Below are 25,974 nucleotides of genomic sequence, written 5' to 3'. Positions count from 1 at the left end.
TGACCATTTGTATATATGAAATAAAACATCAAATGTGTCCACGTCAGCATTTCTGGATTGGGATGAGATACCTGTTTCTTCCTGTGACAGGCTGTCAGTCTCACCAAAATCTTCAAGAAACCGAAGAGGCCCTGCTCTTCTTGCTGCTGGTTTGGTCCCAACCTTGCTTCAGACATCATCACCGGTTAGAATGTGGCTCTTCTCAATAACGCTGCATCCTTCCGGTCCAAGCTTGGTGAGAAGACGATGTAAAGGAATATAACGTCGTTTTGCTCCAGGCGACAGAGATCCCCTGGAGAAAATGGCTGCTTTGGCAGTTGGACTCTATGGCATTGAAGTCCCTCCCCTCGCCGAACCCTGCTCTTCTCAGGCTCCACCCCAAAAATCTCCAGGTATTTCCCAACCCAGAGCTAGCAACTCTATTCAAGATGCTTCTGGAGAAAGCTTTGGAAACCCCAAACGGTTTGGGAACCCTAAACTGTTATCCGCAAAATTGAAATATATGTAAATTGAAATATATGTTTCCATGTCAAGTTGTTGGAAAACACTTGAAGCTAGGGCTTCCAGGTCCCACTTTGCCACCAGCGGGAGGTTTTTGGGGCGGAGCCTGAGGAGGGCTGGGTTTGGGGAGGGGCTTCAATGCCATAGAGTCCAATTGCCAAAGCAGCCATTTCCCCCAGGTGAACGGATCTCTATTGGCTGGAGGTCAGTTGTAATAGCGGGAGATCTCCAGCTAGTACCCGGAGGTTGGCAACCCTACTTGAAGCCTATCATATAGCCGTGACTCCCCGAAACACAGTGAGGTAGCCAGGGAAGTCGGGCTCCAGCTCACATAATGCACCAACACGGACGGCAAACAACACAGAGTTTCTGACGGCATTTACAAGATCTGGTGTGTCAACGTCAGAAGATGTGCTGCCTTCATGGGGAGGATTGCATGCTCGAGTTTCCAAAAAAAAAAAATCAGTTAAAATGAAAAGCGTTGGATTCCTTCCAGTAATTCCATCCTCTGTGACCTGTTATGCCACAGTTTGCCCAGCTCTGAAGAACTCTGAGAACGTGCAGATCCAGTTACAGTAGCCAGTGATGTCAGTCTTCCGCGACTAAGGTGTTTTCCATACAGTAGCTGAAGGTGATAAAACAACTAAACCGGACAAACAAACTTTGATTGCAGAACGCTGGACTCCTTTGTTCTCTTTTCTGTCAGTGTCGAGAGATCTGCAAACAGGTTGCATACGCGAGGGTCTGTTATGGATCCAGGACTAAACAAGCCAGGGCATAAAAAATATAAGACAAACACCGAGCAACCTAAAATGATATTAATAAAACAGTCCCCCTCAGATTAGAGAAGAAGAGTTGGTTATTATATGCTGACTTTCTCTACCACTTAAGGGAGAATCGTAACGGCTTACAATCCCTTCCCCACAACAGCTGCCCTGTGAGGTAGGTGGGGCTGAGAGAGCTCTAAGAGGGCTGTGACTAGCCCAAGGTCACCCAGCAGCAGGGTTGCCAGGTCCCTCTTGGCCACTGGCGGGAAGTTTTGGGGGTGAAGCCTGAGGAAGGCGGGGTTTAGAGGGGAGGGACTTCAGTGCCATAGAGTCCAATTGCCAAAGCGGCCATTTTCTCCAGGGGAACTGATCTCTGTGGCTGGAGATCAGTTGTAATAGCAGGAGATCTCCAGCTACTACCTGGAGGTTGGCAGCCCTACCCAGCAGGCGTCATGTGGAGGAGTAGGGAAACAAATCCAGTTCACCAGATTAGTGTCTGCCACTCATAAGGAGGAGTGGGGAATCAAACCCCAGTTCTCCAGATCAGAGTCCCAGTCCACAGCTCCAAAGAGGCAGACCACAAAACAGCTAAAAAAGATAAAATCCCTCAGTTAAAAGCCTGAGTAAAAAGAAATATTATTTGTTTGTTTATTTAATGGGGGACCCAAAGAAGCGTGCATCATTCTCCTCTCCTCCATTTTATCTTCACAACAACCCTGTGAAGTAGGTTAGGCTGAGACCGTGTGACTGGCCCAAAGGTCAGCCAGCGAGCTTCCGTGGCACGAGTGGCGATTCAAACCTGATTCTTCAAGAGGCTAGTCTGACACTCTTAACCACTTCTCTGGAAAGGGGAAGGAAGCTTTCAAGGGAGGGAGGCTGGAGGTTGGCGGGAGGTGGTGGGGTCAAATGGGCACAGGACGGGACTGCTCTGAAAGGGAAGCCAGGAAGCTTTGGAGATGAATCAGTATTTTCAGACTTGGGTGAGGCCATCGAGTCAATTGGGTGAGGCCATCAACAATTGACATGGGACATGAACGCAGACTCCCGGGTTCTCTAGAACAGTGGTTCCCAACCTTTTTTTGACCAGGGACCACTAGGACTTTTTTGTTCAGTGCAGGGACCCCAAGGTTCAAAATAAAAATTCTGAGAATTTGAAAATAAACTTTAATCATAACTGTTAGTTAAACATTAAGCTTAGAATAATATTTGAATATATATATATATATTTATAATATAGAACTTTTAATTGAAAATATTAATTTTTTATGGGTTTATAACTTTGTTTTGCGGACCTTAATTTAGTTCTCGCGGACCCCTGGGGTCCACGGACCCCTGGTTGGGAACCAGTGCTCTAGAAAGAGGAGGCACGTGTTTGAAAGAGTTCCAGTCCTTAGGGTGGGTAAAGTATAGGGTTGCCAACCTCCAGACAGTGGGGGAGAAATAGACACCACTGTACTTGTATCAGGGAGATTAGGAAATCAGTACAGGAGCGAAACCAAGTTTAGAGTGCCAAAATAACTTTATGTGCTACTATGTCTAACCTTATACATCACCTTTGGGTGCTTGGTTGTATATTGTATGTCTTTTTTACTGTTGTATTTATGTGTTGTATATACCTTATAGTTGACTTAGAATTTTGATGTATAAGGTTAGACATAGTAGCACATAAAGTTATTTTGACTAACCTCCAGACAGTAGCTGGAGATCTCCTGCTATTGCAACTGATCTCCAGCTGATAGAGATCAGTTCACCTGGAGAAAATTGCCACTTTGGCAATTGGGCTCTATGGCATTGAAGTCCCTCCCCTCCCCAAACCCCGCCCTTCTCAGGCTCTGCCCCAAAAACCTCCAGGTATTTCCCAACCTGGCGCTGTGGCAACCCTAAAGATGAAGGTGTCAGCAGGAAAGTGACAGTTGAATAAACCTCTGCTGAACTGTCCATCTCAGAGTAGAAGAAAGGTTTCTGGGTCACAGGGTGTGACTTCCACGCAGTCTTGCGCCACGGCACCTACCAGTTTGTTTTGTTAATGTATTTCATGTTGGCCCATTCATGCCCACCCCACGAGATTAAGAAATATAACATTAGTGTATCTAACCGTTCTGATTGTTCCAGTCTTGGAAGCAGAGAAACTAGGTCAGACATGCGCATGAACATGCTGCTGCCGTATACTGAGTCCATCAAGGTCAGCATTGTCTACTCGGGCCGGCAGCAGCTCTCCAGGGTCTCTGGCAGAGGCCTTTCGCATCACCTGCTCCCTTGTCTGTGGGAGTGGCCGTGGCTTTGTGGCAGAGCCTCCGCTTCGCTTGCAGAAAATCCCCTGTTCAGCCCCCAGCATCTCTTTTTAAAAACTGCAGGTTGGGAAATGCCTGGAGATTTGGAGAGGCAGCCTGAGGAGGGCAGGGTTAGGGGAGGGATTTCAGTGGGGTATAAAGCCAGAGAGTCCACCCTCCAAAGCTGCCATTTTCTCCAGGGAAGCTGATCATTGTAGTCAGGAGATCAGGTGTAATTCTGGGAGATCTCCAAGTTCTACCTGGAGGTTAGCAGTGGGGTTGCCAGGTCCCTCTAATGCCCAGACATGGGGGTAACTGAATGACGGTGTCAGCAGCAGGATCTTACGGAAACTGCTATCACAGGAGTGCTGCCTAGTGGGCAAAGGGAAGCCTGCACTCATGGCATTCAGGATCCAGGAAGAAATCCTGCAAGGGAATAGGGAAACCAAGGTTGTTTCCCAGTTATCTCAACCCGGTTATGATTTTTGTTTTCTTTTTTAGCAAGTCAGCCAAAGAGCCCTGAGGCAGAAAGAGAGAGAGAAGCAACAGAAAGTATTGCCTTCGTATGTGGCAACTTGGAGGTGGAAATCCGTTTAGTCACCCTCCCTCTTGCCCGGCCTGAACTTCATCTGATGAGGAAACAAAATCCAGGTAGCTGCCGATCTGCATGAATGATGAGATTAGAAGCACCCTCTGAGAACATCTTACTCAGCCACCGCCGCTAGCTGACATAACGTCTTTCTGCCTTCTGAATTGGTTTTGGCCTTGAGGTGCAAACAGTGTCCATGCCAGAGCTGGCCGTGAGACACCCGAGGTGTTGGTGAGGAAGTAGGATCATGTTGTCCTTGCCCTGGGCCTATGGGTGGGGGAGAGGAGAGACATGAAATCGAATGCACCTCGGTCTGTGTCAAACTGGCATTTCCTGGATTTGGGGTATATTCATGATGAGACCTATGCAGACACAGCTCTTAGGCAAAGATTACATCCAGTGGTGGGCCCAGGTGGTGAACTAGCATACCTGGGGGGCAGGATCCGGCTCTTTCACTGCCACAGCCTCTAAGTTTATCCAAACCAGTCCACAGAAGTTAAAGGATGGGAAGCAGGATGGTCCCACATTATATGTTTGGCTGATACTTCCCCTCCCCAAAACCCACCCTCCTCAGGCTCCACCCGCAAAATCTTTAGCTATTTGCCAACCCCAAGCTGGCAACCCTACTTGACAGACAGGCACGTTTCTAGAAAATGTTTTGTGTTTCGTCATTCTTGAGTTTTGTCACACTCCCTTCCCTAATATATCTGCGCTCAATTTAATACATGTTGTAGTGAGGTTTTAAAGTTTATATTGTCATCAGCTGTCTGTTTACTGTCTGTCATAGAGAAGGTAAATGAGTGATGCCTGTACCTCCAGCTGAGACCATATCTCCAGGAGATAGCCTAGTTGGTCTCTGAAAAAGCAACGGCTTCTAAGGAGCTGCCCTCAAGCAGACGATGAGGGAGGGGCTGTGGCGCAATGGTAGAGCATCTGCTTGGCATGCAGAAGGTCCCAGGTTCAATCTCTGGAATCTCCAGTTCAAGGGACCAGGCAAGTAGGTAATGTGAAAGACCTCCGCCCGAGACCCTGGAGAGCCGCAGCCGGTTTGAGTAGACAATACTGTCTTTGATGGACCGAGGATCTGATTCAGTAGAAGGCAGCTTCATGTGTTCATGTGATGCCCTTGTGGGTGAATTTTAAATTTCCCGTCACCCTTCATTTCCAGCATCCTTAACTGACACCACAGCCCCTTATGGCAGACTGTGACCAGGCCTGCAGGCTTCAGTAGATTCATTAATGCGCTTAATCTTCTGAAGCCTCCACCTTTGATTAAGAAGTGTTTTCCCGACTGCATTGATTTCCGTCCCGATTTATCCCCCCCCAGGCTCTACCCCCAAATCTCCATGAATTTCTCCACTTGGAGTTGGTAACCCTGGACCAAAGGGGGCACCTGGCCTATATGCTATGGAAATTACTTATAAAACTTGTAACATACTTATGAAAGTACATTCCTATATTTTGCTGTGAATTGTTGGAAGAATAAGGGGCTGATTTTGTGTGGGCCAATGAAGCAAAATCCTAAAAATCCTTAAAACTCCTCTGTTACTACCAATGTATAAATTAAATTATAAAGTTGTGAAAGGAGGAATTTATTTTTTGTACATTTCTCCGCGCCCCTTTTGCTTATGTTGTTCACTAAAACATGGTTATTTGTGATACAATAATAATGACATACACAACTGGAAACGTGGAATGTAACCAACCGAGGCAAGCAATGAAATACTTGATTCGATCAGGGAAGCCACAGCAGTCAGTTTGCAAATCCTGAACAAGGCTGTTAGCAATAGGGCCGTTTTGGAGGTCTTTAATTGATAGGGTCGCGGAAACTTGGGAGTGATTTGATGGCATTTAACACACATTGTTTGTGATTTACAAACATTGCATTAAAGGATGTTCGTTGATTTCGGTATCCTTCAAAGGAAAACAGGAAAATGATTATAAAAACAAACACAACAGTATGCCTATCATGCCTTTCCCTTTCAGAACCTTTAATTGATTGGTGAGAAGCTCTCATGGGTGTTGCAGTATCCCTGTTAGGGTTGCCAGCTCCAGGTTGGGAAATACCTGGAGATTTTTGGGGTGGAGCCTGAGGAGGGTGGGGTTTGGGGAGGGACTTCAATGCCATAGTCCAATTGCTAAAGCGACCATTTTCTCCAGGGGAACTGATCTCTATCGGCTGGAGATCAGTTGTAAAAGCAGGAGATCTGCAGCTAGTACCTGGAGGTTGGCAACCCTAAGTAAATAGTTTTAGGTTTCCAGCCCATAAGTGCCCCGCATGTAGGGTTGCCAGCTCCGGGTTGGAAATACCTGGAGATTTTGGGGGCGGAGCCTGAGGAGGGCGGGGTTTGGGGAGGGGAGGGACTTCAATGCCATAGACTCCAATTGCCAAAGTGGCCATTTTCTCTATCAACTGGAGATCAGTTGTAATAGCGGGAGATTTGCAGCCAGTACCTGGAGGTTGACAATCCTAATCCCTGTGCATTAATTATATTTTGGGAGTGAAAACTACAGTTCCCATAGTGCTATGCTCCTTGAGCCCTCATGCCTGTTAGTGCCACTTGGTTTCCTGGGAGTTGTAGTCTCTGTTCCTCTCTATGTAGTGTGTATTTGTGTGCGCGGGGGGGTGTTCGTGTTCAGAGCTGTCAGGTTGCTTCCAACTCACAGCGACCCTATGAACCAAAGTCCTCCAAAATGTCCTATCTTTAACAGCCTGGCTCAGGTGTTGCAGTCAGAGGGCCGTGGTTTCCATTACACAGTCAATCCATCTCAGCCTGAGACCCTGGAGAGCAGCTGCCAGTCTAAGTAGACAATACTGACTTTATTGTCGAAGGCTTTCATGGTCAGAGTTCATTGGTTCTTGTGGGTTATCCGGGCTGTGTGACCGTGGTCTTGGTATTTTCTTTCCTGACGTTTCGCCAGCAGCTGTGGCAGGCATCTTCAGAGGAGTAACACTGAAGGACAGTGTCTCTCAGTCAGTGTCAAGTGTGTAGAAAGAGTAATATACTGACTTTGATGGACCAATGGTCTGGTTCAGTATAAGGCAGCTCCATGTGTTCATGCATTCATCTCATGTTGTGTGTGTGTGTGTGTGTGTGTTAAGTGCCGTCAAGTCGTTTCCGACTCATGGCGACCCTATGAACCAATGTCCTCCAAAGTGTACTATCCTTAACAGCCTTGCTCAGATCTTGCAAATTGAGGTCCGTGGCTTCTGTTATAGAGTCCATCGATCTCTTGTTGGGTCTTCCTCTTCTCCTGCTGCCTTCCACTTTTCCTAGCATGATTGTCTTTTCCAGTGACTCTTGTCTTCTCATAATATGTCCAAAGTACGACAGGCTCAGTTTAGTCATTTTAGCTTCTAGGGTCAGTTCAGGCTTGATTTGATCTAAAACCCACTGATGTGTTTTTTTTGGCGGGCCTTCCTCTTTTCCTGCTGCCTTCAACCACCCTGTCCTATGTGTGTGTAAAGTGCCTTCGAGTCGCAGCCGACTTACGGCGACCCCTTTTTTTTGGGGGGGGGGGTTTTCACGGCAGGAGACTAACAGAGGTGGTTTGCCAGGGCCTTCCTCTGCACAGCAACCCTGGTCTTCTTTGGTGGTCTCCCACCCAAACACTAACTAAGGGTTTGTTTGGCTTAGAAGTAAGTAGGTAGGATTGCAGCCTTGGATAAAAGAGGACACGTGGCACCCTGGAACCTAAGAAGACACGTCTTTAAAGGGCTATCTAATCTGGCATCCTGTTTCCTTTAGTCACAGCCGACTTAGGGTGACCCCTTTTGGGGGTTTTCATGGCAAGAGACTAACAGAGGTGTTTGCCAGTGCCTCCCTCTGCACAGCAGCCCTGGTCTTCCTTGGTGGTCTCCCACCCAAACACTAACCAGGGCTGACCCTGCTTAGCTTCTGAGATCTGACGAGATCAGGCTAGCCTGGGCCCTCCGGGCAGCCGTAGATAAACGACGACAATGGGACTACAACTCCCGTCATGCACCGGCGCATCCTTTCCCCGCGGCCCTGCCGCTGGCGGCGTGACGGGACTTGTAGTCATTTCCTCAGTCTCTCTCTCTACCGGGGGAGAACTACAATTCCCACAGTGCCCCGGGGGCCGGGCCGCTTTGACGCCTCGGCCCCCTTCCCCCCGCCGCGGGCCGGGGTCTTCTCCCAAGATGGCGGGTCCTGCTCCGAAGGGCGGGGTCGTGCCCCCCGCCGGCTCCCTCAGCCACTGCCTGGCCCAGCTGCGCAAGGGGACGGAGCCGGGCCTGGGCCGGGCCCTCCTGGCCCTGCGCACCCAGCACATCAAGGAGGCCGGCGGCATCGGCCGCTTCAGGAGCCGCGGGGGGCTGGGGCCCCTCCTGGGGGTCCTGGCCAGCGCCCCCCGCCCGCGACGCACCCTCGACCTGGCCCTCAGCATCCTGGGCAACTGCTGCACCGAGGGGGGCAGCCGCGCCCAGGTGCGCGAGCTCGGGGGCATCCCGCCCCTCGGTGAGTCCGGGAGGGGGGAGGGGGGAGGGGGGCTCTGCGGGGTCCAGACTCGAGACCCCCCCTGGAATTTGAGGGTCCAGACTCAAGACCCCCTGGAATTTGAGGGTCCAGACTAGAGACCCCCCCTGGAATTTGAGGGGTCCAGATTCGAGACCCCCCCTGGAATTTGAGGGTCCAGACTCAAGACCCCCCCTGGAATTTGAGGGTCCAGACTAGAGACCCCCCCCTGGAATTTGAGGGGTCCAGATTCGAGACCCCCCCTGGAATTTGAGGGTCCAGACTAGAGACCCCCCCTGGAATTTGAGGGTCCAGATTCGAGACCCCCCTGGAATTTGAGGGTCCAGATTCGAGACCCCCCTGGAATTTGAGGGTCCAGACTAGAGACCCCCCCTGGAATTTGAGGGTCCAGATTCGAGACCCCTGGAATTTGAGGGTCCAGACTAGAGACCCTCCCTGGAATTTGAGGGTCCAGATTCGAGACCCCCCTGGAATTTGAGGGTCCAGATTCGAGACCCCCCTGGAATTTGAGGGTCCAGATTCGAGACCCCCCCTGGAATTTGAGGGTCCAGACTCAAGACCCCCTGGAATTTGAGGGTCCAGACTAGAGACCCCCCCTGGAATTCGAGGGGTCCAGATTCGAGACCCCCCCTGGAATTTGAGTCCAGACTCAAGACCCCCCCCTTGGAATTTGAGGGGTCCAGATTCGAGACCCCCCTGGAATTCGAGGAGTCCAGACTAAAGACCCCCCCTGGAATTTGAGGCGTCCAGACTCGAGACCCCCCCTGGAATTTGAGTCCAGACTCAAGACCCCCCCTTGGAATTTGAGGGGTCCAGATTCGAGACCCCTGGAATTTGAGGGTCCAGACTAGAGACCCCCCCTGGAGTTTGAGGTGTCCAGACTAGAGACCCCCCTGGAATTTGAGGGTCCAGACTAGAGACGCCCCCCCTGGAATTTGAGGGGTCCAGACTAGAGACCCCCCTGGAATTTGAGGGTCCAGACTAGAGACCCCCCCCCCTGGAATTTGAGGGTCCAGACTAGAGACCCCCCCCTGGAATTTGAGGCGTCCAGACTAGAGACCCCCCTGGAATTTGAGGGTCCAGACTAGAGACCCCCCTGGAATTTGAGGGTCCAGACTAGAGACCCCCCCCCTGGAATTTGAGGGGTCCAGACTAGAGACCCCCCCTGGAATTTGAGGGTCCAGACTAGAGACCCCCCTGGAATTTGAGGGTCCAGACTAGAGACCCCCCCCCCTGGAATTTGAGGCGTCCAGACTAGAGACCCCCCTGGAATTTGAGGGTCCAGACTAGAGACCCCCCTGGAATTTGAGGGTCCAGACTAGAGATCCCCCTGGAATTTGAGGGGTCCAGACTAGAGACCCCCCCTGGAATTTGAGGGGTCCAGACTCAAGCCCCCCTGGAATTTGAGGGGTCCAGATTCGAGACCCCCCTGGAATTTGAGGGGTCCAGACTAAAGACCCCCCCTGGAATTTGAGGCGTCCAGACTCGAGACCCCCCCTGGAATTTGAGTCCAGAGTCAAGACCCCCCCTTGGAATTTGAGGGGTCCAGATTCGAGACCCCTGGAATTTGAGGGTCCAGACTAGAGACCCCCCTGGAATTTGAGGGTCCAGACTAGAGACCCCCCTGGAATTTGAGGGTCCAGACTAGAGACCCCCCCCTGGAATTTGAGGCGTCCAGACTAGAGACCCCCCTGGAATTTGAGGGTCCAGACTAGAGACCCCCCTGGAATTTGAGGGTCCAGACTAGAGACCCCCCCCTGGAATTTGAGGGGTCCAGACTAGAGACCCCCCCCTGGAATTTGAGGGTTCAGACTAGAGCCCCCCTGGAATTCGAGGAGTCCAGACTCAAGCCCCCCCTGGAATTTGAGTCCAGACTCAAGACCCCCCCCCTGGAATTTGAGGGGTCCAGACTAGAGACCCCCCTGAAATTTGAGGCGTCCAGACTAGAGACCCCCCCTGGAATTTGAGGCATCCAGACTAGAGACCCCCCCTGGAATTTGAGTCCAGACTCAAGACCCCCCCCTGGAATTTGAGGGGTCCAGATTCGAGACCCCTGGAATTTGAGGGTCCAGACTAGAGACCCCCCTGGAATTTGAGGGGTCCAGACTCAAGCCCCCCTGGAATTTGAGGGGTCCAGATTCGAGACCCCCCTGGAATTTGAGGGGTCCAGACTAAAGACCCCCCCTGGAATTTGAGGCGTCCAGACTCGAGACCCCCCCTGGAATTTGAGTCCAGACTCAAGACCCCCCCTTGGAATTTGAGGGGTCCAGATTCGAGACCCCTGGAATTTGAGGGTCCAGACTAGAGACCCCCCTGGAATTTGAGGGTCCAGACTAGAGACCCCCCTGGAATTTGAGGGTCCAGACTAGAGACCCCCCTGGAATTTGAGGGTCCAGACTAGAGACCCCCCCCTGGAATTTGAGGCGTCCAGACTAGAGACCCCCCTGGAATTTGAGGGTCCAGACTAGAGACCCCCCTGGAATTTGAGGGTCCAGACTAGAGACCCCCCTGGAATTTGAGGGTCCAGACTAGAGACCCCCCCCCTGGAATTTGAGGCGTCCAGACTAGAGACCCCCCTGGAATTTGAGGGTCCAGACTAGAGACCCCCCCCTGGAATTTGAGGGGTCCAGACTAGAGACCCCCCCTGGAATTTGAGGGTCCAGACTAGAGCCCCCCTGGAATTCGAGGAGTCCAGACTCAAGCCCCCCCCCTGGAATTTGAGTCCAGACTCAAGACCCCCCCCTGGAATTTGAGGGGTCCAGACTAGAGACCCCCCTGAAATTTGAGGCGTCCAGACTAGAGACCCCCCCTGGAATTTGAGGCATCCAGACTAGAGACCCCCCCTGGAATTTGAGTCCAGACTCAAGACCCCCCCCCCTGGAATTTGAGGGGTCCAGATTCGAGACCCCCTGGAATTTGAGGGTCCAGACTCAAGACCCACTGGAATTTGAGGGTCCAGACTAGAGACTCCCCCTGGAATTTGAGGGTCCAGACTAGAGACCCCCCCTGGAATTTGACGGGTCCAGACTCAAGACCCCCTGGAATTTGAGGGTCCAGACTAGAGACCCCCCCTGGAATTTGAGGGGTCCAGACTCAAGACCCCCTGGAATTTGAGGGGTCTAGACTCGAGACTCCCCCCTGGGATTTGAGGAGCAGGGCTTTGGGACCCCCTGAAATTTGAGGGGTTTAGACTTGTGACTTTCAAATTTATGGGGTCAGGACTGGGGACGGTCTTTTTCTCCTGGATGTAGCTGCTTTGGTTGCTAAGTGTGGGCCTGCAATCTGGCCTGTCATTTGGGCCAAGGTGGATTTCTTGGTACTGGGTGGGGGTTAATTCTAGAATAATCTCCTCCCGGCCTGAAAAGCAGGGTGTTTTTTCTTTTGGGGGGGGTGCCTTTGCCTAGGGCGGGAGGCATCTCTGCCCGCTCAGGTGAGATGATGTAACCTTTAAGCCCGCCTTGCGCTGAAAAGCCCTCGAGGGTTGGCCAGGTGGGAATGTCAGACTTTGCCCAGCGGAATTCACGGACGGTGGCAGAAACATGGCGGCGTATCGTCTGACGGTCCCAAGGATTTTCAGACAAGGCCCGGTTAAAGCCTTGCGGGGATGTTCTGGAATCCGGCCCAGCGCATGCTTGGGAAATGCTGGGAAACGCAACTTGGACTTGTGTCCATTTTAGAGGAGAACGCTTTGAAACGGCAGCGTTCGTTTTTATGGGATGCAGCTTGAGAATATGTCTGGACTTGTACTCTGCCTGCCTGCCTGGGTGTGTGCCACAGCCTTTTTTGGCTAACTAGGTGGCTGTTTTAAAACCATCCAAAATACTTTGGAAGTCCTGTCCCCTCTTGGTGTAGTGCCAGTGTGGTTGTAGTGGTTAAGAGTGGTGGTTTGGAGCAGTGAACTCTGATCTGGTGAACTGGATTTGTTTCCCCACTCCTTCACATGAAGCCGGGTGGGTGACCTTGGGCTAGTCACAGCTCTCTTGACCCCACCTACATCACAGGGTGTCTGTTGTGTGAAGGGGAAGGGATGCTCTAGGCAGGGATGCTAGTCTAGGCTGATCCTGCATTAAGCAGGGGGTTGTACTAGATGGCCTGTATGACCCCTTCCAGCTCTATGATTCTATGTGATTGTAAGCCGGTTTGATTCTTCCTTAAGGGGTAGAGAAAATTGGCATGTAAAAACCAACTCTTCTTGGTATTTCCTTTTTGGACTGACTTTTTTCATGGCCCTTCCTCTAGGCTAGGCTGCGGGGCTGTCATCAGGGCAGGCTTGCAATTACATGAGCGACTGTATGGAGATTGGCATTTTCTCAGAAGGACACGATGGTGGTCCTCCTTGAGGCTTTTGAGTGGCAGATCGCGGCCTGTGCATGAGGCTGCCTTTAGACCCTTCCACTTGTAACGGGCGGTGCTGCAAAGTTTTTCTTGATGTCGGCTCTCTGAGATCCCTTTAACTGCACGTACCCGGGATTGAACCTAGTACCGTCTGCATGTAAAGCGTGGCCGCCGAGCCACGGCTTCTGTTTCCCAGCAGTAGCAAAATCTCTTATGTAATTGTGAAGTAAAGGGTGTCGATGCCATGTGGGAGATATCAGATACTGCAGAGCATTGCTGGATTTGAGTCCAGTAGCACATTAGAGACCAAGGGAGCTTTTACTCTCGAAAGCTTTTACTCTTAAAGTCTTGATCTCTGTGCTACTGGACTCGAATCTAACTGTTCTACTGCAAACCAACATGGCTACCAACATGAAACTAACTTCGTAGAGCAGGGGGTCTTGAGCGTGGTGCCTGTAAGTCCCATGATGCCCGCTGACACCTTTTCTGGCGCCCACCAAGTGTTTTTAGGAATTGGGTGGGGGTAGGCAGGGCTATTGTATTTTGGTCACATTATGAGAAGACAAGAGTCACCGGAAAAGACAGTCATGCTAGGAAAAGTTGAGGGCAGCAGGAAAAGAGGAAGACCCAGCAAGAGATGGACTGACTCAACAAAGGAAGCCACAGCCCTCAATTTGCAAGATCTGAGCAAGGCTGTCAAGGATAGGACATTTTGGAGGACTTTGATTCATAGGGTCGCCATGAGTCGGAAGCGACTTGACGGCACTTATCACACACACACAGGTAGGGCTTTTGCCCCGGCAAGGCTTCTGATTGACTATTGGAGATCTGATTAGCTGTGCAGATTTTTAAAAAATGTTGCTTCGGCAGCAGCTGCCACCACAGCACAAGGATCTGCATTGTGTTACTGAAGTTAAGCTGTGGAAATCATTTTGTGGCTAGCTCCACCTCCTGCGGCAGCCATTTTGCAGCAGCCGTATCGTTGCTGCGCCCACCGTGCCGTGTCAGAAGTCCAGATGTGCCTGTAGGCTCAAAAAGGTTTGGGACCCCTGCCATAGAGCACAGAACACCAGACCGTGATGCTCGGCCAACGGGTTTACAGTTGGTACAAGATGGGCTGGACTGAATGGGAAAAGCTGCCTTCCATATGCAGCTGCTCCCGACTAGAGCTGGTGGGGTGGGGGAGAAAAAGACAGCCACCTGTGGTTTTATAACAGGATCATCTCTTCCCCTCCTTCCTCCCCGCATTCTTTGTGCTTGCAGTGACCGTCCTGAAATCTCTCGCGGTGGAAAGCATCCAGAATCGAACAGCTCGGGCCCTCGGCAACTTGGCTATAGACACTGAGAACAGCCAGGCCATCCATGAAGCAGGTTGAAAGCGGGGCGGCATTCGGGGCCAGGAGGGGGGGTAATGAAGCATCTGGGGTAGGGGTTGGAGGGCTCGGGGTTGACTCTGTCTGTACAAAGTGCTCCGGTGGTGTGACCTTGCTCTGTGAAGGCAGGAGCAACGGGCAGCCTCTTCAGCACCCTTCTGTTCGACGGGAAGGAAGTTGCCTGGAGAACCGGGAATGCGGGCTGCGAAATACCTCGCTGCGAGGGAATTATCGGCCTCTTCCGTAATGAAGCGCTCCTCTTTTCCACAAATGGGACTGAGGTGGGTTTGCGTATCATGGCATCCCAGCCAGACCTTGGGGGACTGGTAGCCTTCTGGCAAAGCTTGGAGGCCAAATGTCGGAGCCGAGATATCCTTGGTTCGAATGACGCCCCAGCGGTGGATTGCTTCGGCGGTCTTACAGAAGCCTCCCAGCCCGTCTCTGCAATGTGGGGGTAATGATGCTGCCGTGTTTTAATGATTTGGTGTTTTTAGTTCGATAACTGATTATCGCTGGAGAGCCAGCGTGGTGTTGTGGTTAAGGGTGGTGGTTTGGAGTGGTGGACTCTAATCTGGAGAACCGGGTTTGATTCCCCACTCCACATGAGCGGCGGATGCTATTCTGGTGAATTGGGTTGGTTTCCCCACTCCTACGCATGAAGCCAGCTGGGTGACCTTGGGCTAGTCACAGCTCTCTTAGAGCTCTCTCAGCCCCGATGCTTTACATATGGGTTTGTGTGTGCTCAATTTTGTGACACGTTAAGCAGCTCCAGGGTGTGGTGGGCTTACTATTGTGGTGGGACGCATCATGCTAGAAAATGACATTTTCTCTGCTATAACTGGAGAAGTTGGGAGTTCGAACCCTGTGCAGAAGGCTGCTGTTTGAAACCAGCCAGAGATCATTGGTGGAGGGAGGTTGATTGCTCCCCACTTCTCAGTTCAGATTCCAAATAACATTCAGTTGGTGTTCACTTGGGGACTTCTATATAATCCTGTAAGGAATAATGAAGGAGTCCTGGTTAAGACATTTACAAGGTAGACCTAGGGGGTTCTACTTCTGATGGGGTATAATTTGGACTCCCATCTTTGCTTGCGTTGGCCGTGATTTATTTAGTGGTGGCAGAAAGTGCCATCAAGTTGGAGCTAACATGGTGACCCTGTAGGTTTTTCAAAGCAAGAGACATAGAGAGGTGGTTGGCCATTGCCTGCCTCTTCATAGCAACCCTGGACTGCCTTGGTGGGTTCCCATCCGGGGCTGATCCTGCTTAGCTTCCGAGATCTAATGAAATTGGGCCAGCCTGGGCCATCCATGTCAGGGTGGTCTATTTAGTGGTCCCTAGTAACCAAGAGGACCGTGTGGCAGCAAAGTTACTTGATTATTATTAGCTGGGCAGACCCACAGTGGTACCTTTGAGGCGTCGTCCTCTGTCTTTACTGCTCTCATCCCAGGAGGCACCAGGGGTGGCAGCAAAAGAGAGCCTGGTTTTGGGAGGAGGATGTAGGGAGATGCAGCAGGCTGGTTGAGACACTTGTGGGTGACCTGCAATGTGAGGGATAGGAGACCCCGCTGCTGGAATGCCTGAATTCAGAAAGATCTATAAAATTATGCATGGTATGGAGAGAGTGGTCAGGGAGCAGCTTTTCTCCCTCTCCCATAATACTAGAAAGCGGGGTCATCTGCTGAAGCTGTAGGGTTTCAAAACAGATAATAGGAAGTATTTCTTCACACAACACATAGTTAAGTTGTGGAACTCCCTGCCCCAGGATGTGGTGATGGCTGCCAACTTGGAAGGCTTTAAGAGGGGAGTGGACATGTTCATGGAGGAGAGGGCTATTCATGGCTACTAGTCAAAATGGATACTAGTCATGATGCAGACCCATTCTCTCCAGGATCAGAGGAGCATGCCTATTATATGAGGTGCCGTGGAACACAGGTAGGATGCTGCTGCAGTCATTTTGTTTGTGGGCTTCCTGGAGGCACCTGGTTGGCCACTGTGTGAACAGACTGCTGGACTTGATGGGCCTGGGTCTGGTCCAGCACTGCTTTTCTTATGTTCTAATTGTTTTCCTTTGGCCTCTCTTCAAATCCCTCCCCACCACCCCACTGCAGGAGCTGTGCCCCTGTTGATCCAGATCCTCACCACCTCCCAGGACAGCGAGTGTTTGCAGAGCGTGATCCGAGCGGTGAGGTACCTGGCCGACACCCCGGCCCATCGCCTCGCCTTGGCCCAGCAGGGGGCGGTGCGGCCCATCGCCGAGCGCCTGACTTCCTCCCCGGATGACGCCGCCCTGGTTGTGGCAGCCGTGCGGGCCCTCCTCGAGCTGACCAAGGGCTGCAGCTGGGAGTGCGCCGAGCAGCTGAGCCTGGGGGGCGGGGTGGCACCCCTGGTGACCCTGGCGAGCCACGAGAAGCAGGCGGTGCGGGAATCGGCCCTGGCGGCCCTGGCCAACCTCTGCCTGCAAGGCGTGCTGCGGCCGGCTGTGGGCAATGCTGGCGGGGTGGAAGTGCTGGTGGCCGAGATCAAAAGGCGGCGAGGCACCGGAGCGCCCAGGGCCTCCCTCCATTCTCTGGTGCGAGCCCTCTGCCTGCTTTGCCGGGAGGCGCTCAACAGGAGCCGGATCCGTGAGGCTGGGGGGCTGGAGCTGCTGCTCTCCCTGTTGCGGGACCGAGGCCACGGTTCCTTCCACGCCCGCGTGGTCGTGGCTTTCGTAGCTTTCTTGTATGACGAAGAGGCCCTGGAGATCCTGCAGGCCAGGGGGCTGGTGCCTTTGCTGGTGGGGAGGCTGGCGGCCCAGGGCCAGTGGAGCGGCCAGGAGCAAGAGGAGGCTGAAGGAGAGGCCGAGGAACCGGAAGACGAGAGAGATGCTGCCTCTTTTGACTTCCCCACAGAGGGGCGCCGTGGGGAGCAGGCCATGCCCGGAGCAGAGTCCTCCAGCTTCCAGAGACTCAGGTAAGCACTGTCTTGAGTCGGGGGGCCATCTTTGCTCGGGTTTGTTGGCAGAGTCGGAGAAGAGCCTAGAAGCACACACGCACACTCATAGCAGGCAGGTGCAGTTTAGGGTATAATTCTTTCCCTGTGTCCTGTGGGCCTTGTGACACACTCACTCAGTCATGAGGCAGCAACAGGGAGAAGCCTGTGGCGTCCACACGTGTTGCCTTTCGGGCTGCGTGCCAAAAGGGGCTTCTTGTATGTGGTGTGGAATCGCCACACAGACTTTCTTGCCGCGCTTCTGCATTCTCACCAGTGGACGGCAGTGTGAGCAAGCCTTGGTTCCTCTCCCTGACTTATCATTCCTTCTGAATAGCTTTTCTTTCCCTCTGTCTTCTCTCCCTGCATCTACTACAGGACCTGGCTCCTTTCTGAAGGCTACAGTCCCGGCGACCTTTCCCCACGGTGGTCCCCTGACACAACCCTTTCTGACCTGGATGCCCAAGGATGCATCAGCCCCAACCAGGAACTGCAAGACGAGCCCCTGGGGCCCTGCCACGCCCCACTGGGGGTCAAAACTCAGTCCAGGGCAGAATCCCCTGACTTCCTGAACTCCCCGTTGCTGGATTTGGTGCTCGGAGAACAGCCGAGCTCTTCTGCGTGGGTAAACCCAGCAGAGGGAGATGGAGCGCGTCCGGAAGAGAGTCTCCCCGCGTCTGCCTTGTCTGTCTCGGAAGAAACCGGGAGCCTCCGTTCAGCACGGTCGCCTTTGCCGGAGACCGGGGATTTGTCGGGGGTCAAGGAGCACGAAGCAGTTGAGGCCAATAAACAGCAGAAGGGTCCAGTTATGGCATTGCCGGAGGAAAGCTCAGCAAACGCAGCTGGAGAAGCAGAACAGTCGGCTCAGATTGTACCAGCGATGGATGAGAATGAGCCAGAGGCCGGGAACCTGCACCCAAGTATATCGCTTCCGAGCAAGGGTGACCAAAACCAGCCGTTGCCCAGCTTTGTTGCCAAGTCACCGAGTAGAGAAGTGGCATGTCCGGCACCCAGAAAGCTCCCCCTTCAGAACTTCCCAGGTTCTCCTGAGGAACCCAGGCTACCCACCTTCTGCTGGAAGCGGCGCGGCAAGTTTCGGGTAGCCTCTGAGCACACCACGTCTCCTCAGACATCACGCCCCGTTGGGGAGACCCCGTCCCCGTTGCTCTCCTTGGCCCTGCCACTCTCTTTCTGTCCCCACGGGGGTGACAGAGAACACGCCCCAGAAGCCTCTGCCCTGCTGCTGCTCTCGCGGTTCTCACAAGCCGAGGATCCCAGCCGCAGCTTGGTGACGCCGACCGCGCTGCGCGGTCTGCTCCGCTATCTCACAGGGAGCCCCGCCCCCTCGCCCCGCTGCCTTCGGCTGCTGCACCGCCTCACCTGCAACCCCGCCTGCCTGGAGGCCTTCGTCCGTTCCTTCGGGGCCTCGCTCATCCGGGCCTGGCTGGTGCTGGGCGTGTCGCCGGAGCAGGCTGCTGACGCCGCTGCTGCTGAACAGGACAACGAGGGGCCAAGGAATGCCGAGGCGGGATACCACGACGCCAGGAGATTCAAGGAGTTAGGTGTGTGTTTTTTCTCTGTGTCTCATCCCTCAGCCTCTTGGTCCAGGATACTAGGGTTGTTTATGCATGGGTACTTTCACTTGCGTTTGCCCCTTTCAATGGCGCTAAAACCCCCAAAATAGCAATCTGCAGGCAGCAGATGAATCTAACCACCCCCCAAGGTAGTATAGAAGGGGTGGTGCTCAGCAGCAGGGAAGGGGGGGAAGGACTAGGGAGGCTGGTAATTATAATGAGAACCATCGAATTGGGAAGAGCTAGAGGGGGGCTCTGACTGCCCACTGCAGCATTTGACTTACTTCTTCTACCTTCCCATCTTTACCAGGTGAGACGCTAATAATGAACCTGCGCGTACAAGCAGAGTCCCCTTTTGGCGTGGGAGTCCTCAACCACATGCTGCTGTCGGGCTCCGAGTCGGACCAGGTGGCCTGTGCTCTGGCCCTCCCCCTAATCTGCAGGTAGGTCCAACCAGTGTCTCTTCCTCCTGGGACCAGCAGGGGGAGCCCTAGCTGTGTCCATTGTGGCCCTCTGGGGCAGCAGCTGCTTCCTCTCGCAGGACGGCAGCCAGTGGGCAAGGAGGCCAGCGTGCTCAAGTGGGAGGTGTACGCTGGGCCGGGGAAGGGTGAGCTGATCATCCCCTGCATTGGATGTTGGGGGAAGAAGCAAAACTACCAGTCAGCCTTTCCTCGACATTTACTGAGGGGTTGAGAGTGACCCGCTAGTCGAGAGAGGAGTTGGAAAGACAGGCAAGGAGAAGTGTGTGAAAAAATGGTAGCAGTACCGGGAATGTGAGAGTTATATTAAGTTGGATCCTGTGGAGGATTGCTTCAGATGTGAGGTCACCAATCCCCCCTTATTGCTGCAGACTTTCAACTTCCCCCATGCTATTTTTGGGGGTGTCCTGTCTCCCAGGAGCAGCATTTGGAGGGGCATTTTGGGCTGTAGAGGGAAGGGGAGGCTAGGAATTCATCCTCCATTCCATTGGCAGAAAATTTTGACAGGATCCAAGGCATTGATTGAGGGGGGCAGGTTGGGAAGAACGTGTCTGCATGGTCAGCACAATGTGCTTCCTCGCGCTTTTTGACCAACATTTCTATGGGGTGGGAAGGAAAGGGTCAAAGCAACATGAAGGCCAAGGGTGTGATCCTCTCACAGCGTGGTGTAGTAGTTAAGAGCGGTGGACTCTGATCAGGAGAACCAGGTTTGATTCCCCACTCCTACACATGAAGCCAGCTGGGTGACCTTGGGCTAGTCACAGCTCTCTCAGCCCCACCTACCTCACAGGGTGTTTGTTGTGGGGAGGGGAAGGGAAGGTGATTGTAAGCCAGTTTGATTCTCCCTTAAGTGGCAGAGAACGTCAGCATATAAAAACCAACTCTTCTTCTGTGTGGTCAGCGCAGTGTGCTTTTTCGTGTTTTTGGACCAACATTTATGTGGGGTGGGAAGGAAAGGGTCAAAGCAACGTGAAGGCCAAGGGTGTGATGTTCTCCCCTTGCTTCTGCTGCAGGAAGGATTCCCTTTGCCGGAAGCTTCTCTTGGACCACTCTGGCTTGCGTCTGCTGCTGGGGGCCCTGGTGCGAGGCCCGGAGCCCCATTTCATCTTCTACGCCTCCGACTCGCTCTCCCTCCTCCTGGGCTCTCAAGCTCCGCCTACTGCCGGGGCCTCCTCTCCTGCCTTAAAGCGGCCCCGCCTGGACTCCCCGCCGCCTTGTTCTTACCGCCACCTGGTGGACGAAGGCAGGGCTGACCTGCACTTCCAGCTTGACGGCGGCACCGTGGTGCCCGCCTCGCGTCAGGCGGTGAGTGACGCCTCCGAGGTCTTCTGTGCCATGCTGAGTGGAGGGTTCGCCGAGTCGTGCCGCACCACCGTGTCGCTCCACGGCCTGTCGCTGGAGCCTTTCCTGGCCCTTACGCACTTCCTTCACGGCTGCCGGGGCAAGCCTTGCCTGGTGTTGGGTGTGCCCTTCTCCCTCGCTTTGGCGGAAGACATTTTCACTGTCGCGGAACAGTATCTCCTCCCTGACCTCCAGTCTCTGGTTGATGACGCGGTGTGTCGGGACTTCTTGCACCCTGGGACCGTAGGAGAGGTGTACCGCTTGGCCGAGCGGCAGAACCGGCCCCGTGTGCTCCGGCGGTGCGCCTCCTATGCGCTCCAGGAGTTGGCAGAACCCACCCAGCAAGCCGCCGTGCTGGCCGAACTGCTCCGATCGGCTGGAAATCCCAGTGGCGTGGCTGAGGAGCTGCTAAGGGCGGTCCTGGAGTCCCCGTGGGGGTCTGGTTCTGAGGGGCAGCTGGGCTGAAGGCTTGGACTCTTGTCTCCTCCCTCTCCGGTCTCACACACGCAACCAGAACACCAGTGTTGTAGTGGAACATGCATGTGCAGTTGCAGCAGGAACACTAAGAATAAACAGGGCGATCCTTAGAGAAGGGCCGTTGCATCAGTGGCTAGTCCCGTAGTGGCACGAGGTTCAACATGGGCATCCCCGGGGAGGGCGGAAATAGCAGTAAATACCCCTTGGCGAAGTAGGTTGTGTGTGTGAGGTGGAGGGCGGAGGAGGCAACTGCGTGGGGGGGGGGGAAAGAACGTGGAAGTGAGCTTTCGGAAGGGTGGTAGTAGGAAGCTTGGAAAGGTGGCAGAAGGAAGGTTTAAGATGAAGGGTGGAGAAAGCCCCCTGGCAAGTGTGGCTTGAAATCCTGGTCTACCGCAGCATCCTCTCCCCCACCCCTTTATTTGCAGAGACGTTCCCATCCAGTAACAGAGGAGGAGTGCATGGCAGTCTCTGGGTAGTCCCGGGTGTGGCGGCAGTGGAAAGTGGGTGGTGGGCCCCTTTCTGGGAGGGGGATCTCAAGAGAGGGGCTCCCAGTTGCACGCCAGGAACTCGGACAGCTGCTGCACCAAGATGGGATCTCCATCCTAGGAGGTGGCTCTGGGAATTCCTCCTCCACCGTGCGAGAGGATGTCTTTCCAGTGAAGATGTTAGAAGGGCATAAGTAACTAAAGGATCCTGAAACAGGCAGAGGATCCTGCAAAATGCAACACTTAGACTCACTCCCTCTGGGACCTATGAGAATAGAAGCCTGTGGGGGGTACTTTGTGAGTTTGGAGGCTGATGGGGGGCATGGCTCAGTTGTGCAGGTAGAACTCTGTTGCCTCTCAGTGTACATAGAGAAATATAGGTTCAGAGATACTCTAAACATCCGTGTGGTCTCGCCTTATTTATATGAACTGGTAAGCAAGAGACAGACAGCTTCTCGCAACCAATGGTGAAAGGTAAATGTGGTTTTTGACGTCGCCAAAAACAACAGCGGCAAATGGCTGGGACAAATTTTGGAGGCAGTGCACTGCAAACCAACCAGTCTGATCGCCCATGGCCCTCTGCGCAGGAGGGAACTGCGCAAGGGGGTGGTGGGGAAACTGAATGCGAAAGGGGAATGCGCGGCTGGGGCTTGCGTGTCTGGCGAAACACTTAGCGGGCGAGATCTGGAACTGGATGCCCCTGGCATGCCAGCTGAGGATCTCTGTATGGAATGGAGAGGCGGCCTACCACCCTCCCCTCCCAGCCTTTCCACTGCGAGAGCAGGAAACGCCAGCTCCTAACCGCATCCAGATGGTCTGGAGAACGAGAGAGGGGGAGGGAGGAACCACTTCCTGAGAGGCTGGCGGTGGCAATGGCCTGCCTCTAGTGCCGGGTGAGAGAGAAGAAGAGTTGGTTTTTATATGCCAACTTTCTCTACCACTTGAGGGAGAATCAAACCGGCTTACAATCACCCTCACTTCTCCCCGCAACAGACACCCTGTGAGGTAGGTGGGGCTGAGAGAGTGTGACTAGCCCAATGTCACCCAGCTGGCTTCATGTGTAGGAGTGGGGAAACAAATCCAGTTCACCAGGTTAGCCTCCGCCGTTGATGTGGAGGAGCGGGGAATCAAGCCCGGTTCTCCAGGTCAGAGTCCACCGCTCCAAACCACCGCTCTTAACCACTACATGCTGTGCTTTATCTGTTCTCTTTACAACTCACCTGTAAGCCAGGTGAGTATTATTGTGCCTGTATTACAGGCAGGCCCTGACCTGGATGGCCCAGGCAAGCCAGATCTTGGAAGCTAAGTGGGGTCAGCCCTACTTGGGACTTGGATGGGAGGCTACTACAGTAGTCCAGCGTTAAAATGCAGAGACAGGCAATGGCAAACCACCTCCATTTGTCTCTTGCCTTGAAAACCCTGTGGGGTTGCCGTATGTCGGCTGCAGCTTGACAGCAGAAGAAGAAGAGTTGGTTTTTATATGCCGACTTTCTCTACCATTTAAGGGAGACTCAAACCGACTGACAATCACCTTTCCCTCCCCTCCCAACAACAGCCACCCTGTGAGGTAGGTGGGGCTGAGAGAATGTGACTTGCCCAAGGTCACCCAGCTGGCTTTGTGTGTAGGAGCAGGGAAACAAATCCAGTTCACCAGATTAGCCTCCGCTGCTCCTGTGGAGGAGTGGGGAATCAAACCTGGTTCTCCTGATCAGAATCCACCGCTCCAAACCACCGCTCTTAACCACTACACCACGGTGGCTCTCCACCATCACATTACGTGTGGGAAAGCGGAGGATCGGAGAAAGGCTTGCCTGACTCACTGAAGAGTTTCGGGGGTAAGGTGACGTTCAGAGCATCTTGGCTTGCAGAAGGTCCCAGGTTCAATCCCCGGCATCTCCAGTTAACGGATCGGGTAGGTGGTGATGTGGAAGACATCTACCTGAGAGCCTGGAGAGCCTCTGCCAGAGTAGACAACACTGAACTTCCCAGTCAGTATAAAGTGGCTTCTTGTGTTTCAAGTAGGAACACTCCTTCCTTACAGTCTTAACTCCTGTTTGTGTGTGTTTTCTTGCTGCCCTCCACTTTTCCTAGCATGATCGTCTTTTCCAGTGACTCTTCTCATAATGTGACCAAAGTACCATAGCCTCAGTTTAGTCAATTTAGCTTCTAGGGTCAGTTCAGGCTTGATTTAACTCCTACCCATTCCCAAAGTTATCTGCTGGCAGGTAAGCTGCCCCTTGAGAGAAATGGGAAGATGACCTCCTCTCCCTCCCACCTGCCATGCTGCCCCTTAGCCAGACAAATATTTGCTGTGATTTGAACGTAGCTAAGGTATTCCGTTCCCTGTTCCGGCCTCCATCCCTTCTTTTTCCAGCTTCCTTGGCTCACGCCATCTTTATATCCTGTGTTTCTTCTCTCCTGTCAACATCCTCTGAATCAGATCATCTCACATGGTTGGAGATTACAGCTCTTCCCAGCTGCTTCTCAGCCAAATCCCATCTCTGGCCCAAGCCCTCGTGACCTCTGCTGGACGCAGCAGCTGCACGTCTCTTTCCCGGTTTGGCACCCGAAATCCAAGAACTCAAAAGGGTTTGCAAAAGAAGGGGGGAAGCTCTTCTCCCAGCCCCCAAATGTCTGCCTTGGGGATGAAATTAAACTAGTGGCCCTGTCGGGCAATCCTTCCGCTGCTGCTGGCAAAACCTCCTGGGTGATCAGAATCAAGTATCTAGGCCGCCCTCTTCATGTTTATTTATTTAAAATATTTTTAATGCCGCTTTCCTCCTAATTGGGGTCCACAAGGCAGCAAGCATAAACATTTGTAAATAATTTAAAATACAGTTTAAAATTATAAAATAATTCAGTTAAAAGCATGTAAACAAACGACCTTGACCTGGATGGCCCAGGCTAGCCCGACCTCATCAGGTCTCAGAAGCTAAGCAGGGTCGGCCCTGGTTAGCACTTGGATGGGAGACCACCAAGGAATACTTGTTGCGCAGAGGTAGGCAATGGCAAACCACCTCTGTTAGTCTCTTGCCTAGAAAATCGTATTGGGTTGCCATAAGTCCACTGTGACTTGACGGCGCTTTACTCACATACTGCATTATGCCCGACAAAAAAAAAGTCTTCACCTGGCAAAAGACACTGACAGAGGGAGACAGACGAATCTCCCTGGGGAGGGAGTTCCAAAGTTTTGGTGCTGTGATGGAGAAGGCCCTTTCTTTGATCACCACCCATCTAGCCTAGGGTTGCCAGCTCCAGGTTGGAAATACCTGGAGATTTTTGGGGCGGAGCCTGAGGAGGGCAGGGTTTGGAAAGGGGAGGGACTTCAATGCCATACAGTCCAATTGCCAAAGCGGCCATTTTCTCCAGGGGAACTGATCTCTAGTGGCTGGAGATCAGTTGTAATAGCAGGAGGTTGGCAACCCTACATTTACGGTCAGTTAACAGCACCTTGAATTGAGCTGGGAATAGAGTTGCCAGCTCCAGGCTGGGAAACACCTGGAGATTTTGGGGGTGGAGCCTGAGGAGGACAGTGTTTGGGGAAGGGAGGGACTTCAGTGGGGTATAATGCCATAGAGTCCATCTTCCAAAGCAGCCGTTTTCTCCAGGGATCTCAATGGTCTGGAGCTCAGTTGGAATCCCAGGAGATCGCCAGCTAGTACCTGGAGGTTGGCAACCGTAGCCGGGAAGTGAATTGCTGCAGTGGGCTCTGTGCAAACCTCTCCCGGCGTCCTCCTCACTGGGGAAGCCCAGGAGTTTTTGGCCACGCTCTCCAAGAGACCAGGCCTCCTTTAGCACGACCCCTCGGTGCCCTCTAGGGCACCCTAGAATCATAGAGTTGGGACCACCAGGGTCATCTAGTCCAGCCCCTGCACAATGCAGGAAATTCACCACCACCTCCCCCCCAAACTCACTAGTCCCCCCTGATTCTTAGCTCAAGGACCCAAGAGCTTCACCTCTCAGCCTGTCCATCCTGGGCCCCTGACACAACCCCTTCCTCCTGCGACTCTGTTTCCTTTCGCTAGAGTTGTTCTCCATTGCCCCAGAGGGTCGGACCAGAACCAAGGGGTTGAAATTAAATCGAAAGAGTTTCCGTCTAGACACGAGGAAGAATTTTCTGACAGAGCGGTTCCTCAGTGGAACAGGCTTCCTTGGGAGGTGGAAAGCTCTCCTTCCCTGGAGGTTTTTAAGCAGAGGCTAGATGGCCATCTGTCAGCAAGGCTGATTCTATGCCCTTAAGCAGATGATGAGAGGGAGGGCATCTTGGCCATCTTCTGGGCATGGTCACTTGGGGGGTGGGGGGGGAAGGTAGTGGTGAA

General features: G+C 53.1%; 1 protein-coding gene across 1 annotated transcript; it reads left to right on the top strand.

Annotated features, from left to right (window-relative positions):
* The first annotated feature begins 8,289 nt into the window (after positions 1-8,289).
* ARMC5 (armadillo repeat containing 5) lies at positions 8,290-21,158 on the top strand. Its single transcript, XM_056863490.1, has 6 exons — positions 8,290-8,605; positions 14,222-14,329; positions 16,441-17,281; positions 17,678-18,861; positions 19,184-19,316; positions 20,366-21,158. Exons 1-6 carry the CDS (start codon positions 8,290-8,292, stop codon positions 21,156-21,158), a joined length of 3,375 nt encoding a protein of 1,124 aa, XP_056719468.1.
* Positions 21,159-25,974: the final 4,816 nt, after the last annotated feature.

The sequence above is a fragment of the Euleptes europaea genome, chromosome 18, assembly GCF_029931775.1.
Source record: "Euleptes europaea isolate rEulEur1 chromosome 18, rEulEur1.hap1, whole genome shotgun sequence".
Taxonomy (NCBI): domain Eukaryota; kingdom Metazoa; phylum Chordata; class Lepidosauria; order Squamata; family Sphaerodactylidae; genus Euleptes; species Euleptes europaea.
This window is presented reverse-complemented; position numbering and strand designations above follow the sequence as displayed.

Coding starts and splice junctions, on each gene's coding strand:
- ARMC5 (XM_056863490.1), top strand. CDS start 8,290: ATGGCGGGTCCTGCTCCGAAGGGCGGGGTCGTGCCCCCCGCCGGCTCC. Junction 8,606..14,221: donor CGGGGGCATCCCGCCCCTCG/GTGAGTCCGGGA, acceptor TTGTGCTTGCAG/TGACCGTCCTGAAATCTCTC. Junction 19,317..20,365: donor GCCCTCCCCCTAATCTGCAG/GTAGGTCCAACC, acceptor CTTCTGCTGCAG/GAAGGATTCCCTTTGCCGGA.